Genomic DNA, 17,008 nt, shown 5'->3' on the forward strand with positions numbered 1-17,008 from the left:
AGGTTCCATCTCCATCCCTCTGTCAAACAGAACCATGTAGGGCCTTCTGCACAAAACACTTTGATCTGAGTGGGCAAAACGGCCCTGGGTCTCTTCCACTTTTGCAGTCACTTTTTCCTTTTTCTGTCTTTCTTTGCTGTAAAGTTGCAGCTATTTTACAGTGATTCCATAGGCTTTTCAAGGCAAGATGTGTTTACAAGTGGTGGTTCACCATTGCCTGTCTCTCTGTAGCAACCTTCCGTTTTCTTCGTGGTCTCCCAATCCATGTACTAACCAGGGCTGACCCTTCTTAGCTTCTGAGATATAACAAGATGAAGTGAGCCTGAGCCATCCAAGTCAGGGCTTCTTATTTCCTTAGAGTTACACTAATAATACGGTGACATGGAATAATAGGCTTAGCCTGCAGCATGAGAACACTCCAGTACCATACCGTCTGGATTTGCCAAACAGAAGTGTTATTTGAATAGTATATCATAACATTTTTACAGCTTGCAGAAATGAAGAGCGCAGCAACCAGCTAGAATGCATATGAGAACAGGAGAATTCAAGCGGGTGCATGATTATATCCAAGTCTGAGCTTTTCCAATCCTCCTTTCTTTTGTACACTGCCTTTTGTTTGTGCAAGTGCTTGTCTGTTAAAGGTTGCTATTTTGGGCCTTTGAAATTAGGATACGGAACATTTTTTCCTACTATTTATTCAGTACATTTTAATCACATCCTTCCTCCAAGGAAGCTTCTCTGGCCCTCCATTTTATCTTTGCAACAATCCTATAAAGGAAATTATAGAGAGAAGAAGGAGAGAGAGAGGAGGAGAGAGAGAAGTTGGCCCAAAGGAATTCATCTGGCATGGGGGGATTTGAACCCGGTCCTAGTCCAGCACTTTAAGCATTATGCCAAACTGACCATCACACATATGCATGACTGCAGGCCTAAAAGAAAACAGAAACGCCTTAGAGGCGCTTATTTCATGTTACTATTGTATATAAAAAAGGTGGACCTTTAAGACAGCATTTTAAAGGAAGTAGCATTTGCCTTTCTTCCCCAGAGCGCATGCATCCTTCATGGGCTGCTGCCTGTCAAGGCGAGAGCGCCTCCTCCTTTGCTGACTGCCATACCTCTAACAAGCACAATAGTATATGCACAGCATGGGGCATGTTGCTGGCTCATGTGCTCCAGAATCTGCCTGTCACTCGTGCTCTGCCCCAGCAGTCTTTCAGCAGCTATCCAGAGACGTAACTTGTGTTTATATTAAATGCAGCTAAAGCCTCCTCCTGCATTGCAAACAGCAGAATGGAATGTAAAAGTGGAACAGACCCAGGGCCTTTTTGGCCACCCAGATCAGAGGGTTTTGTGCAGAAGGCCCTATATGGTTCTGTTTGACAGAGGGATGGAGACGGAGCCTGGGTTTGCTCCTTGTTTGGGAAGCTGATGGGAGGGGAACAAGCTAAGGAACTATATAGACGGGGAACTTTCAGTTTCCCAGTGCACCATCCCAGAGCAGCTCTCCCCAGCTAAGCATTGACAGGGTAAGTGGGCAGTGAATCAAAAAAAGGGGGGGAGTGGGGGTTGGCTGAGCTCTCTCGGGATTTGCCTTGTGGGTTCAGAACAGAAATCCTTTCCTTATTGTACTGATCAAGCCTGTCACTGCCTACGAAGCCTCATGCCACAAGAAATGACTGTGAGTACAATCCTAGGTGGAATTACTCCAGTCTAAGCCCACTGACTTCATGTACTGGCAATTCAATCTTGAGTAGAGTTACTCCAGTCTAAGCCCATCCATTTGAATGAGTTTAGACTGGAGTAACTCTGCATAGGATTGCACTGTAAATCCAGTAACTCTGCCTAGGAGGAATGCACTGTAAATGTTGTTTACCATTTGTCATGTACGTCAGTGGGGTGTGGAATGTAGTTGTAGGATGCAGTACTACAGCCAGATATCCAGGACGACGACTCAGAATTCTATTCAGATCTGTTCTGTGGGGCTTACACCTAGGAAAGCATACTTACAATTGTACTGTAAATCTCACCTATCTCAGTGGGATTTATACCCAAGCGAGGGTGCACAGAATCGCAGGCTTTTTTTGCTGAGGTGCTCAGTTCTTTTAAAAGTCTCATTGATTTTCATGGGATACATAAAGCATTGACGACTATGGGGCTTAACTTTGGCTTGGTTGTTCCTTCTGTCTTTCCCCCTCACTTTTGTACTTAATTTGCAAAATACATGTGGTTATGAATGATGTTTACAGGCAATGAGTTAGAGCTGAGATTTTGAACTAGCCTGTTTCTGTTCATGTATTTTGGCCATGGCACGCTGCCATTAAACTACCATTCAATGCAATACTTCCTGGTTCCTTTTCTCCTGGCTTTGGCTCAAATTTGTCCTCTGTGGTTCTCTTTTACTTTAGATACAATGGATTTGTTCTTGCATAAATTCGCTTCTGCATTGCATACCTAAGTGATTTTTTCCCCTTAAGGATTTTGACAGCTTCTCTTCAGGTCCACCTTAGTCTAAACTAGACTGCCATGCACTTGGAATTTAAGTTCCCGGCTTGCACTATTTACGAGTAGGAGCTGTATTTATTTCTGGCTTCAGAAGAAAAAAAAAAGAACTACATAAACTTTGTAGAGCATAAGTTTGCCTTGTTTTGGGGTAGTATGTAAAGTGCACTGATGTACAAGTATAGGGGAAATTCATTAGAAGTATGCAGTACAGATGATTTCCAATGCAATATAAATACAGCTGCCCAGAGTAAAATGAACTTGCCTCTGTGGGTTTTCTGCAAATACATGACAGAAGTAATCTAGAATTTCATGTATGGCATATGACCATTTAGGATTATCCTTTTCCTTAAAGAAGCACAAGATGGTAGCCTTCCTTCCCCATCTTCACATCACCCCTGCAAGGTGGGTTTGGCTGAGACTCAGTGACTGGTCTAAGATCACCAGGCCAGACTTTATGGTTAAACAAGGTCCTAGACGTTCCACACTCTGATCTCATCCTTGGGATGAGTTGCAGATGACCCCTTTCCCAGCAGCAGTTGCCAGCATGATTCAAAGAATACCCCCTCCTCTGTTGCTAATTTTGCTTTGTGTGGCAACATGCATGCAAACTGACTCCCCCTGATCCACTGAGGATGAGTGATACAGGCGAGCTTCTGCATCAAATAGACAGTTAAACTGGCTTGAGTGAGGTTTCTCTGAGCACCACAATATTCACTGCTGCGCTTCAATGTTATACAAATGATACTGATTCTCCAGCATATGATTTTGTACTTGCTCAGTTAGTTGAAGTATAGTTAGGTAAGGTAGGTTTGGAGGTTCTAGCAGGGGAGCGCAGCTATTGTATACCTTTGACCGAAGAATGGTACACTCCTATCTGGGATGGTCGTCCTCTTCCACCGAGCGTGCAGCTTCGGGAGGGATGCACATGGAGCAGTGAGGGAGGAAGGGGACACATGCCTAGCCAGCCAGATCAGCCGAATCAACCCTGGCGATCAATGGGGTGACAGATGTCGCAGCCAGATCGTTGCACTTTTTATTATCAGCAGTTTTAAAACTCTCTTGTGAACTATTTTGTGAAAATATCATTCATTGACAGAGCTTCCTGATTTGCTTGTCCTTTTGGTATAATTGAAAGTTGAACATACGAAGCTGCCTTAAACAGAATGTTGGCCTATCAAGATCAATATTTTTTACCCTGATTGGTAGTGGTCTTTCACGTCACTCACTGGTCCCTTTTCACCGGAGACACTGAGGATTGAACCCAAGGCCTTTGGCATGCAAAGCATGTGCCCTACTACTGAGCAATAGAAAAGATCAAGAGCTCAGTAGCACCTATAAGAGTAACAACATTTGTGGTTGGGTATGAGCTTTCAGGAGTCACAGTTAACTTGTTCAGATACAGAGCAATGACTGCTCAATTCTTCCGATACTGAGCAATGATTGACTGTTTGACTAATCCTTCAGCTTGGCTGTAAGTCCCCCTTCACTGCTGGCCCAGAGCCTCCTCTGTAATGACCTGGTCCCTGTTGTATTCCCCTTGGAGGGAGGTTGGTCTGACTAGCTCATTTCAGATTTTTAAGAAAAGAACCAAGACTCTTCCCCTTCCTCATAATCGACTCTAGCACCTGCTACCAGTCAATCTCATTTTTCTCCCGCCCTTTCTCCAAGGAGCTCAGCGCAGTGAATATGGCTCAGAATGACCCTGTAAGATATGTTAGTCTGAGAGAAGGTAATTAGCCCAAGGTTACTGAGTGAGTAGCAGAACGGAAATTTGAAATCAGTCTTCCATGTCCTTGTTTGACACTGTAACAGCTATAAGCTGCAAGAATTTTGATATTAACGGAGTGATACTATGCATGGGTTTTCCCCCCCAGGACTAAGTCCCACTGATTTTAATGCAGTTTACTCCGGAGGAAGTGTACGTAGGCTTGCAGACTAAATCTGGTGATTTTTGGTCTTGTTGTTATACTTTTCTTCCTTTATATGGTGCTTTAAATTTTTTTTACATTGTGGATTTGAAGGTTTTTTTTAAAAAAATCACATTATTTTGATATTAAAAGCTGCACAGGGAGCCTGCTATCCTCCTGACAGCTTGGGTAAAAATATCATAAATCGCAAGTCCATGAGGATTTGCTGGCAATGTATTTCTAAGGAGCCCTGCCTCAGCAACAGTGTGCTGGGGAACTTGATGTGCTGAGATCAGTTTTAGAACCTCCTGGGAACAAGAGATGATTAGCAGTTAGTTGTGCCCCTTAATCACCCAGGAGAGATGTGCATTACAGGTTGGTTGAATCAGCTACTGTACATTTTCCTCCCTGGTTTCTGTAGCCTATGAAGCTTTAAATCATAGCTTGGCTGGCACTGGGGAAAGCTCTGATTTCCTCAGATTTCTGAGCTTTGTTACTAAATATGGCTTTCCTGTAGAGTTCGTGGTGCTCTGACAGAAATGCTGCATTTCCCCTCCCCTTCTTGCTCCAAGGATTTTTGGCTCAGTTGACTGAGTTTGAGCAAAGCCCCTTGACCTCTCCAGTTCCATTCCAAAAACAGACTTTTGACAGACTTTGTTTCCTAATTAGGAAATGGTTTGTTCCAAACAGGCTTGAGGCGTTCATGGTAGGTAAAGGTCCTGTGTCTTAGAGCAAATGCTTAATAAAAATAGTACTATCCTTGAGAAACATATGGTTTCAAACATTTCTTTTCCAGTAAAAAGCTGTTATTCTTTTAATTGAAATTTATATCTCACATTTCTCTGCCCAAAGAACTTCAGGTGAGCCACAACGTATTCTCATTTTATTTTGTTTTCCCACAAATCCTGGGGAGGGGAGGGGAGAGACTTTGCCACAGCTACGTGCTGAGGACCTTCTGGCCATCATATTAGGCATGCACCTAAAAATGTCATGTGTGAGTGTGACAGACTTTACAAATGAGAGCTTCCTTATCAGGGAGGCAGGATTAGCTGCCTTTGTTGAGCACACACTTGCCGGAGACAACTCTTGGTTTGCCAGCTGGATCACAAAGAAAATCCCCTGAACACTTCCTTAAAAGTTATCTTTCTGGGTAGTGTGAACACAGTGACATCAATGGACGAGCATGGGAAGGGGGTCACCTAAGGTTGCAATCCCATGTTCATTTATTTGGGAGTAAATTGAACTCCATGGATTCTACTTCTGAATAAAAGTGGAAAGAATTGCGAAGTTCCCCCCCTCTTTCAGAATCTATTCACTTTGTCTTCAGATGAGATGAGGTGCTGCCATTTTAGGCTCAATACAGCTTTTGTATGGCTTTCTGTGTGGGAACATCTTTAAAGGAGGAACTTGCGCTATCAGTTCCTAGTACATGGTCCATTAAGTCCTTTGAACTGAAGTGTAGGTCTGGAATTAAGGAAGCGAATAATAGTATTAGGTTAAATAACATTAATAGTGATACTTAAATTAACAGGGTAGTGTGTACTTCATGAAAATAAAAAATAAGAAGAGGAATCCTTGAAAAGTGTAAAAATCCGACGAATTTATCTTTTTAACTATTTACTCTGGTTTTGCTAATTATGAGGTGGCGCACAACACAGGACAATGAAACTCTACCCCCACCATTACCACAGAAAAAACTTATTTAGTGCCCTCCCCCCAACTTCTAGGGTTTTAGCAGGCATTATGTGCAAGCATATATTTGTAGTCACAAGAACTAGAAACTAGCATTTTTTAAAAAAGCAGCTGAGGTTCTGAAGAAGTTAAAGCTTGTGTTGCCTACTGTTTTAGCTTTTAGAAATGTTTTGCACTGGTCTTCTCTTTATAGGATTGTAACTGAGTGGAGGGTTTGAGAAAGTTGCTATAGAAGATGTGTGAAGAAGAGGATAGCACCGCACTGGTTTGTGACAATGGCTCAGGACTTTGTAAGGCGGGCTTTGCTGGGGATGACGCTCCAAGAGCTGTTTTTCCTTCCATTGTGGGACGCCCCAGGCACCAGGTGAGTGATTGGCTCATCTGTTTAATTACTGCTTCATGGACTAAACAGAATAGATCCATTATGATCAGTTGGAAGACATATTTTTTTTCACCTTCATCAGACCATTCAGTTCTATTACTGCTTTGGTAGAGTAAGCGGAACAGATTCATGGTAGCTGATGGTTAACGTCACCATGCTCAGGCCATTCATTCTAGGCTCATCCCGTTAAGGGCTGCTCTATGTAGGATACAATTGTCTCATTTACAGCTTGACTATGAGCAGCCATCTTGGAAGTCAGCCATCTTTCATTGAAATGTTTCCCTTCCACCTGGGTTAAACTAATTTACACACAGCAAATTTCCCAGCATGTTTTGCAGAGTGGGGTGGGTGACTCTGATCAGTTTACTTAGTGATGTTACAAATTGGTGAGAACAAAACTAGAGCAGTCTGTGAACTCTGTCCGAAGAAGCACTGTAGAGGTGGATTTGAATCCAATAAGTGCTTTTAATGTCTTATTAAAAACAGTGAAATTAAATGCAAACTTCACAGCCCAAGAAGGCTTCAAAACTGCAGAGAGATCCAGAAAGCACAGCAAAGTGGCCGTGTTTGTGTGTGCTAAGTGCTCTGCTCAGTTTGATCCCTTGTCAAAACTAACTGCGGCCAGCGCTTCGTCTTTCCTAGGGTTGAAACAGGAGTCCAGTTTTGTTAAGAACCAAACAAATTCTAGCATAAGGTTTTGCAAGTCTAAGCTCACTTCATCAGGTTGCATTAAGGTGACTCGTGACTCTGCTACAAATTAACATTAGTAAATAACAACAACTCATTTAAGGCTTAGATTGTAAACTTTGGTATAAAAATTAATTTAAAGATCAGACTGTAAATGAGTAGAAAAGAAGTGACTTCTTCAGTGTTTGCCACTAGATGGCTCTTTCCTCATGTTTATCTCTGAATTTGTCTTCCCAAGAAAAGACAAATTGGTATTATGGCTGAAATGTTTATTAATAATCCATATTTAATACAGCATTTTGTCTAGCATTGCATTATGCTTGATATATTTAGGCAGTTTTTCAGCTTCCTTACTCGTCAAGATGAAAATAAAATAATTGAATTATATAGCATCTTATTTGATGTTGACATTACTTCAAAGCCAGTGGGATCTTTGTTTCTCTCATTTATTAGGGTGTGATGGTAGGAATGGGACAGAAAGACAGCTATGTAGGCGACGAGGCTCAAAGCAAAAGAGGGATCCTGACACTGAAATATCCCATAGAGCATGGAATCATCACCAACTGGGACGACATGGAGAAGGTATTTAAATCGTACATTTGAAGTTATGCAGAAGAAAAGGATCCCAGTCAAAATGTAGTGAAATCAGTGTTTAATTTCCTTTGCACAATAAATGTGTCTTCCTCATTTGTTGTATAGTCTGCAAGCTCTTAAGTGCATGTCTTCTTCAGGTGTATGATGTGTCACACTTAGTTGGTAGATAAACACATGGGCATAAACACAAGGAGGGTGAGGGACAGAAATGATCATGAAGTGATAGAGCTGCCAGCTCCATGTGCGGAAATTCCTGAAGACTTTGTGCTGGAGCTTGGGGACAGCAGGGTTTGGTGAGGGGGTGGAACTCAGCAGTGCATAATGATATGGAGTTCACCCTCTAAAGCAGCCATTTTCTCCAGGAGAACTGATCCCTGTACTCTGGGAATCAGTTGTAATCCTGGGAGATTTTCTGGGAGAAAGAGGATAGAGAGCACACCATTCCTATCTGCCATTCCTTACTCACCAGTCAGATTGCACCTGAGGAAAAACAGCATATGGCTTGCCTATACTTTTGGTGTGCTCACAGAGTACAGCTCTATTTCAGATTCATATTTTGGGACTGAAGGGGTCATGCTGTGGAATTTTTCAATCATGTGAAAATGGTGGAAGCAGAATGGGCCTAGATGAGCTACAGCAGACTCATGTCCTATTTAGGGACTGGGATTGGGAGGGAGAGTTAGAAGCTACAGTAGTATTTTAGAATCTTGTAAAGCATTTTGAGGAGCCGATAGTTAAAAAATGGAGAATATTATAAAAGTATAAATCTTTTGATGTTATTTAGGCTCAAATTACCCCCAGTGAGCAAGATGCTCAGCTGAATATAAAATGTTGGCAGTTTTTACTATATCTTGGTATTCCAGGGCGGCTATAGATTCAGAAATGTTTTCAAGGGGTGGTGGTTGTAGTGTCAATTATCACAAGGTTTATAAGTAATGGTTTGATAATAATAATCCTCCTGCCTTTTACTACAGATTTGGCATCACTCTTTTTACAACGAGCTGCGAGTTGCCCCTGAAGAGCATCCAACTCTGCTTACAGAAGCCCCATTGAACCCCAAAGCTAACCGAGAGAAAATGACACAAGTAAATGGCATCTTTCCAATTTTAGTTTTTAGAGGGGGTGATGCTCTGGTTTTAGTAGTTTCTACCTTTGTGTGGGGGAAGATCGTAGCTTATCATGCTTTAATTCTTTACTCTTTGAGGTGAGACATGAAGAGTACAGGTTGTTCCAACATTCATTCATTCATTCATTCAAAACATTTTTATGTCACCTTTCCACCCAAATGGGATCCCTAAGCCAGGGAACATTTGAACATTAAAGCAACACTTAAAACAATTCCATAAAAATATACAAACACATAAACACACAACACTAGAACCACTGAAGGGCCAATAATGGTTCTTGTTGCTTGCCTATTTAGAATACAAATGGTTATGAAATTCTCATTGTCTGAATTTTCTTTGGGTCTGTTTTTTTAAAAAAAATACTTTATCTTGTTTGTAGAGCAGCGCCAGTGCATGAGCCATTCTTCCCTTTTTTATTTCTGGACTTCAATGTGCACGCAATTTTCTGTTCATCCCACTCTCCCCTGTAAGTAACCAATGCACACATACACATATGTGCATTGGGTATAAAAGTAACTCAATTGCTACCTCAAGATTACATTAACATGTAGCAACGTTCCTAAGTGTTCATGCACACCATTAACTTGGGACAGGAAAAGGATGCAATCTGAAGACTGCAATAAGCTATGGATGCATCACTTCTGAAGTTCATTGTATCAATTCTCTGTGTTCAACTGGGAAAGCTGGCAAAACAGAATGCAGGGCAGAGCAAGCCCACAGAACAGTAACAAAATGGAATGGGGTTCCTCTGCTCATCCTTAAAGAAGAGTTACGAAATACAACCGGTACTAACAAGCATTTTTTCCCCAAATCCAAAGTACTACTTAACTAAGCTATGTAGGAGGGCGTCAGCCTCCTTTCGTGAAGTCAGTTTCTGCTACTCTTGAAAGTATTGATAGAACCTGCTTCCACTCTTGTCCTACAACATGCCAGTTATCTGCTTGTTTACAGACTCTCTACATTCAGATGCCATAATCTGGGGTAAGCGTCATAAAGAACAGTCATGTGGCTTATTGGTCACTGAGCTCCACTACTGCTTTTCTTTCCTTCCTTTTTAAGATGATCTGCTTAAATGGGGTGATGCAAATTCAGCTCTTCCAAAGAATGCAGGGAACTGTAGTTTGATGTGTGTGACTATTAAACCAGTCTGAGTTTGTAGTGCTCAGAGTGGTGGGCGGTGTTCATATCCCTCAGGAAAGATCTTGTCATGTTGTCTGCGAATTTCAGCAACTGCTGAGACTTCCTTGTTAGTCATGATTTGTACTGATTCATGCAGTGGATTCATCCCGCATTACCATTTCTCTCTCTCTCTGGTCATTTAGGGTTTATAGGACAAGAGAAATCACTTAAACTATTCTGCTAAAAAATACCGGAACAGCTCCTGTTATTCTGTCAGCGGCTTGGATAGCATTTAATACAACAAAGACCAAACAATAAACAGTACTTCTCTACTTTCCTTTGTTTCATTATTTTTCAGATTATGTTTGAGACTTTCAATGTACCAGCTATGTATGTTGCTATTCAGGCTGTCCTGTCCCTCTATGCTTCTGGCCGTACAACAGGTAAGTGTTGTTGGCTTAAGGACCTTTAAAAATAAAGAATAGTAAATGGATAGGGCCTCCAATGCTGTTGGTTTTGTGTCCTCCAAAGGGATTGTCCTTGACTCTGGAGATGGTGTCACTCATAATGTGCCAATCTATGAAGGCTATGCACTGCCTCATGCCATCATGCGCCTGGACTTGGCTGGCCGTGATCTGACTGACTACCTCATGAAAATTCTGACAGAACGTGGCTACTCATTTGTTACTACTGGTAAGGGAAATACTGAACAAGTTTTGCTCAGTGTATCATATTTCTAGAGCTTCTCGGGCTTTTTTAAAACGGCATTCTAGTCTGCACATTAGAACGGTCATTTTTTTTTCATTCACCCTTTTCTGTTGAGGAATCCTTGTCTATTACAGGCTCTCAGCTGTGGTCTTGGGTATACCATCAATTCATGTGAGCGTTGGGCAGTAAAACACAGCCAGAAATGCTCTAATACTACTGCAAGGGAAGATGTCTGAGTTGTCTCACCTACCTGCCACCACTGATTTTCTTACTGAGAAATTCTCTATAGGCTTTTAAGAAACCCCTCTGTTTCCTGAAACACAGTCTAATCACAACTGCATTGGACTGAGCAAAAATTGGCCCTGATACTGAAATAGTCAAATACAAGTTGGTGCATACAGGAGGTAATAAACACACGCTTTCTACTAACATTCATATTAACATTGGATGAAAAAGTACATTCCCATCACACTGTCCACTGATGATCTTTGATGGGCAACCTCCCCCTGATCAATCCAAAACTTTTCAGCTTGAAAGCCATTTTGGAGTATTGGATATGATGCTTGCAAAATAGAGCTGCCCCCTCCCTGGAACACTGGAGTGGCAAATTACTCTTCCCAGTCTCCCCCACTATGTCTTCATGTTAGGGCTGATGGGAATTGGAGTTTGCATGGGCCCCTGAACAGAAATGGAAAATGGAGCAAACTACAGTTCCAATCTACCCCAGCAATCCAGTAAGTTCTGAGTGTGCACTAGCAGCCACAATAGTCAGCTGTCTTGGTGATAATGAGTGTTGCCCATTGTGCAGATGCAAGTACTCTCGAAACATAGTTCATTTTAAACTGTGACCAAAGCAGGACCATGGGTGCTTGGCTAAAGACAAAGAAGGCATTTGAAACAAGGTAGGTTCCCTTTTTGAGCAAATTAAGGATCACAACATCTGTGCAGTTAGGAGTACCAGATTGACTAATCATACCCCCTGACCCCATCTGCTGGCCGTTACGTATACTATTTCTGATTCAGCCTCATCAGTGCGTTGACCATTGAAGTTGCGGAATTCAGGCACTCTGCCAGGAGGTGCATCTGCAGTTCTCTTTTGCGCATGTGGCTTCTGGCCACTTCTGGAGCTGAATAAGGAATTCTGATTTTCCATGTGCGCAAAAGGAAATTTTTGAATGGAATGGAATGTTTTTTCTTTCCAAGTTTAGAATTTTTTTTAAAAAAAACACCTTCGTCGCAGAGAATTTTTGGAGATAGGATTCTTACACATTTTAGTTTTATACTTATTTCGGTTGCTGAAAAATATCTGTTATTGGTTTGTAAAATATCAAACTGTCATGCTAAGGATTGCCGAGCAGGCCTTCAGGTATCAAGTTGGCTGGTAATTTATCTTTCTAATCAAGCCCTGGGAAAGCAGATCTCTTCTCAGGAAGAAAGGTGTAATAAATGCTGGCTGGGCAGTACACTATTTGCTCAAACTGACACCTCTCCTTATTATAGCTGACATCCTGGGATGGCTAAAAGTCTGCTGTTCTGGCCTTTTGGGTGCCACCATAAAGAAAGCTTCATGGTGGATATAAGTTGCATAAGGGCAACTTAGTCATGGAGGACTGGTTTTAACTCTCTAGGATGGAGGTAAATTCCCACCTCCCTTAGGAGGCAAGAGGGTTTAAAGAGGGCTGCTCCTTTTGGAGTAGGTGGTTCATCAGGGATGAAGAAAGGAGAGAGGATTTGCCTATACTGCAGGGATGTCCGGGTACTTTTTGTAACTCACAAGCAGGGCTTTTTTTCAGCAGGAACGCGGTGGAACGGAGTTCTGGCACTTCTTGAAAATGGTCACATGGCTGGTGGCCCCGCCCCCTGATCTCCAGACAGAGGGGAGTTTAGATTGCCCTCCGTGCCGCTCATGGGGTGGGGCCACCAGCCATGTGACCATTTTCTCTGAGGGCAACCCACTGAGTTCCACCACCTCTTTTCCCAGAAAAAAAGCCCTGCTCACAAGGAATACTTAGATATTATACCTTTTCCTTTATAATTGAGGAAAAAATTAGAAGGTACAAATGTACCTTCTCATGTACAAATTTTTATTTTGAATCCAATCTACAGCTGAGCGAGAAATTGTCCGTGATATCAAAGAGAAGCTCTGCTATGTTGCTCTGGACTTTGAAAATGAGATGGCTACAGCTGCTTCTTCATCCTCCCTTGAAAAAAGCTATGAGCTACCTGATGGTCAGGTGATCACAATAGGGAATGAGCGTTTCCGATGCCCAGAGACTCTCTTCCAACCCTCTTTCATTGGTAAGATCACGTATATTTTCTCTTAGTCAATTACCTTAATGTTCCAAAATTTAGCCTCTCTGTCCTTTCTAAATAGTGCCCCAAATGCCTTTCTTCACCTTTTACTTAGTTCTTATTCTAGACCTACAATACATAAAATTCCTGAGCAATCGTCTCGTGATTCAGCTGCTGAATCACATGGGTACATGATTTACATTGTTGAACAGATAAGAGCCATTTCTCAGTTTATTGATTTTGCCATGATATATACATTTGACAAGGAGCCACAGCTATTCCTGTTAATGGGTGTACCTGTTTTGACATTGATTAATAAACTAAAGGATGGATTAGAAGTGCACATGCTATGTTAAGAAAAAATTATTTTTCTGAAATTCTCATCCAATATGTCACCCTGGATTTAGAAGTTTTCAAATCACACAGTCTTATTTCCCAAGTCATAGATCCAGAGGAGTTAGCCGTGTTAGTCTGTAGTAGCAAAATCAAAAAGAGTCCAGTAGCACCTTTAAGACTAACCAATTTTATTTTATTGTAGCATAAGCTTTCGAGAATCAAGTTCTCTTCATCAGATGCCTGATCCGAACTGGTCAAATACTGGTCTGTATTTGACCAGTTCGGATCAGGCATCTGATGAAGAGAACTTGATTCTCGAAAGCTTATGCTACAATAAAATAAAATTGGTTAGTCTTAAAGGTGCTACTGGACTCTTTTTGATTTTATTTCCCAAGTGGATCTTATGTAGTTATGCTCTATTCATGTGCATTTGACTGCAGCTTCCCATTACTTCAGTTCATTCGGATCCCTCACAATGTCAGTATGCACATGCACATTTGTAAAGCACTGCAAAAAAATGTAATCCTGATTCTACCCACAGTTGCAACTTCTTCTTACGTGCTATTTTACCGATTCATAATAGTGCACGTGTATCAAAAATATACAACTCTACATTCAATCTAGATTGCTTTTTTGCAATGTGTTATCATTGTACATGTGTCTGCCTCTTAAATGGGAGCAGGGATTGAGATGAAAGATATGAATAAACAAAGCAACTGGAAACTGAGCTGAAATATTCAAGAACAGAATGAAGAATGTGCACTCATCTCTAGAGAAAATTAAAACACATCGTAGAAAATCTGGGGGTTTTGGTTTGTTTTGGTTTTAGTATGGATTGTTTAAATGAATATCAGGATCTTTTACAAGGAATTATATCCTTATAATATATCTGGGGAAGTCTTTCTCAAATTGGATTAATACATTTTCAAATATAAATTATTTCAAGCTGATGAAGTTTATAAAGATACCCTTATTCTTTCTTCAGCACAGTTAAATCTTTTACAAGTCAGATTACATTCTTGGGTAGAGGCGAACTGAGGGAAGAGATGCATTTACTGATCATTTGTGGTGCTTTTTTGAGGGCTCCCCCCATGTACACAACTCTCTACAAAAGGTATTCTTCTCTCAGTACCATTTTTTGTAGCAGCAATCTCATCCTATCCAAAGGTGGCATCTTTTCACTGCCCTGATTGGCCACTGTATGGCAAAACTTTTCATTTTTCATGGAAACAGCAACGTTGTCATGTAGCTGATAAGATTTGACTACCTAATGACATCATTGATTGCAAATGATACCAACTCACTTTGTTGTGAACGCTAGTGAACCAATGCAAAAGAGGCAGACATTTGGGAAGTTTTGGGGAAATATTTTGGTGCTTTTCACACCAAAAATGTTTGCTGTGGACCATGCTACTGTACTCCAAATAACCTCTTCTTAACTTTAACTTGCTGCAAGAGATTTCATTGCCCCAGCTTAAAACACACACACCAGAAACAAATATTTTTAATACACTGAGCTTAGAATAGAAATTCATCTTCACTTTAATTAATCAAAGGTTATTTCACTAGCCCTCCTTGTAACATATTTGCTGAAATGATTATAGGCATGGAATCTGCTGGCATTCATGAAACCACTTATAACAGCATCATGAAGTGCGACATTGATATCAGAAAGGACCTTTATGCAAACAACGTCCTCTCTGGTGGCACCACTATGTATCCTGGCATTGCAGATCGAATGCAGAAGGAGATCACTGCCCTTGCACCCAGCACTATGAAAATCAAGGTACCACCACTTCATTATTATAATACCACCAAGTTCAGTTCAGAAAAAAGGTACTAAAGCTCTGTGCATAACACTGTAAAACAAACAGCTCATCTTGTTCGCAGAAAGACAGGAACTGGGAAGCTCGAATCTATTGGGATATCCAGTTGGACAGCAACAATGGTTTTTAGGATGAGTTGTCATAATTCTGTTTTAAATTAAAATGTATTAGTTATTTTACTTTATCATAGTTTATCTTATATAAACAGCCTGGTCAGACTTTCCCCAGGTTTTGAAGTTTTCTTTAAAATTAAACCAAAAATATAGTAAATGATAAATCTGACCACATGAATGCACTTTTGTAAGAAAATTGAAATGCAGCAGGTCAAACGAACCATGGCTGAGATCCACCAGAGCGTTTCCACAGATGGAAGGATTTCCACCTACGAAGTGCAACTTTCTTGGCTCTCCCTTCCCACTACAAACCAAATGACTCCCAAAGTGTTGCTCACTGAGGATGGCAACCCCGTCCCCCCCCCCGGGAGTTGCATTTGGGAGGCACTTTTGGCTGCAGCAAAAGGGGGGTAGAGAGAAAGTCACAGGGCACATTTGGAAATCCATATGTTCACATCACAGAAGCATTCTGGTGAATTCAAGCAAACGTGGTGACTTCCTTTTGGTTAAGCTCATCTCAAACATGTTCAGATTCCAGAAATTCTCTTCACCTGTGTTAAATGCACAAGTATGTATAGATACAAATCTTTCTGACATTACACATTTTCTCATAGGGGTGGCTTGCATACTTCTCACAAATGAACATTTTTATGTAACAGTCCAGAAATACAGTCCAGAATAACCTGTTGCACAACATTTTAACACGAATTCTTACATTTCTTTCTCCCCCCCTCCACTGCCAGATTATAGCTCCTCCTGAACGCAAGTATTCTGTTTGGATTGGAGGTTCGATCCTTGCTTCCCTTTCCACCTTCCAGCAGATGTGGATCAGCAAACAGGAATACGATGAAGCTGGGCCATCTATCGTTCACCGCAAATGTTTCTAAAGTTGCATCCTCTCCTTCCTCTCTCTCTCTTTCTATTTGTGAGCACATTACTGTGAATGTATTCAGGAATAATAACATTCTTATATATCTTCATTCCAAATACCTTCATGACAATGTCTCTTTCCATTTAGAGTCATGTGTCATTTTGGGGGCAGAGGGAAAAAAACTTAAAATATTATCAGCGAGTAATTTTTATTTTTCACAAATAAAAATTCCATCTGCCTTCTCTTTCTTGCAAATCCTTTCCTTGTAGAACAAAAAGAGCCAGGCACAGCAGATATGGACAGGGCTAGCCAATAGTCATTGCAAAGTCAAGGAGGTTATGTGGAACCTTCATGTTCAAAGGGAGTGAAATTCTGAATATCATATTCTACAATGCAAACAATGGAGATTTGTGCTCTGAGAAGGGTCTAGGCAGCCGCTGCTGTAAACAGGATGCTGTAGCCTTAGTCTGATCCAGGGCTCTTTTTAGATTTTTTTGTAACAACTGCAGAGGACGTTTACGACCAGAAAAAAATCGTAATGAATGCTTCCTGTGATATAAAAGTACATGCGTGGATCCTCCAAAAAGATAGGTACATGATGTAGAGGAAAGTTCTCCTGTAGCTTCAGCTTCATTAGTGCTCTCTCTGACAACTAATACAGTTCATGCTAGGATTGAAACAAGTATTTCAGTTTTGAGGTTGAAACTAGAGGGGTTTGATAGGATTGAAACTGTCTTAGAACATTTAAAAATATTTATTATGAGATGGAATGGCAAGGATGGCTCAACTGAGTCTTGAAGATGGGTAACTTCATCAATTTGCAGCTACAAAAAAGGCAGCCCTGCAGCAGAT

General features: G+C 41.1%; 1 protein-coding gene across 1 annotated transcript; it reads left to right on the forward strand.

Moving 5' to 3' along the window:
- The first annotated feature begins 1,464 nt into the window (after positions 1–1,464).
- Positions 1,465–16,400, forward strand: ACTA2 (actin alpha 2, smooth muscle). Its single transcript, XM_054983450.1, has 9 exons — positions 1,465–1,526; positions 6,295–6,465; positions 7,624–7,752; positions 8,739–8,849; positions 10,369–10,453; positions 10,542–10,703; positions 12,825–13,016; positions 14,951–15,132; positions 16,029–16,400. Exons 2-9 carry the CDS (start codon positions 6,337–6,339, stop codon positions 16,170–16,172), a joined length of 1,134 nt encoding a protein of 377 aa, XP_054839425.1. The 5' UTR covers positions 1,465–1,526; positions 6,295–6,336; the 3' UTR covers positions 16,173–16,400.
- Positions 16,401–17,008: the final 608 nt, after the last annotated feature.

The sequence above is a fragment of the Eublepharis macularius genome, chromosome 6, assembly GCF_028583425.1.
Source record: "Eublepharis macularius isolate TG4126 chromosome 6, MPM_Emac_v1.0, whole genome shotgun sequence".
Classification (NCBI taxonomy): Eukaryota; Metazoa; Chordata; class Lepidosauria; order Squamata; family Eublepharidae; genus Eublepharis; species Eublepharis macularius.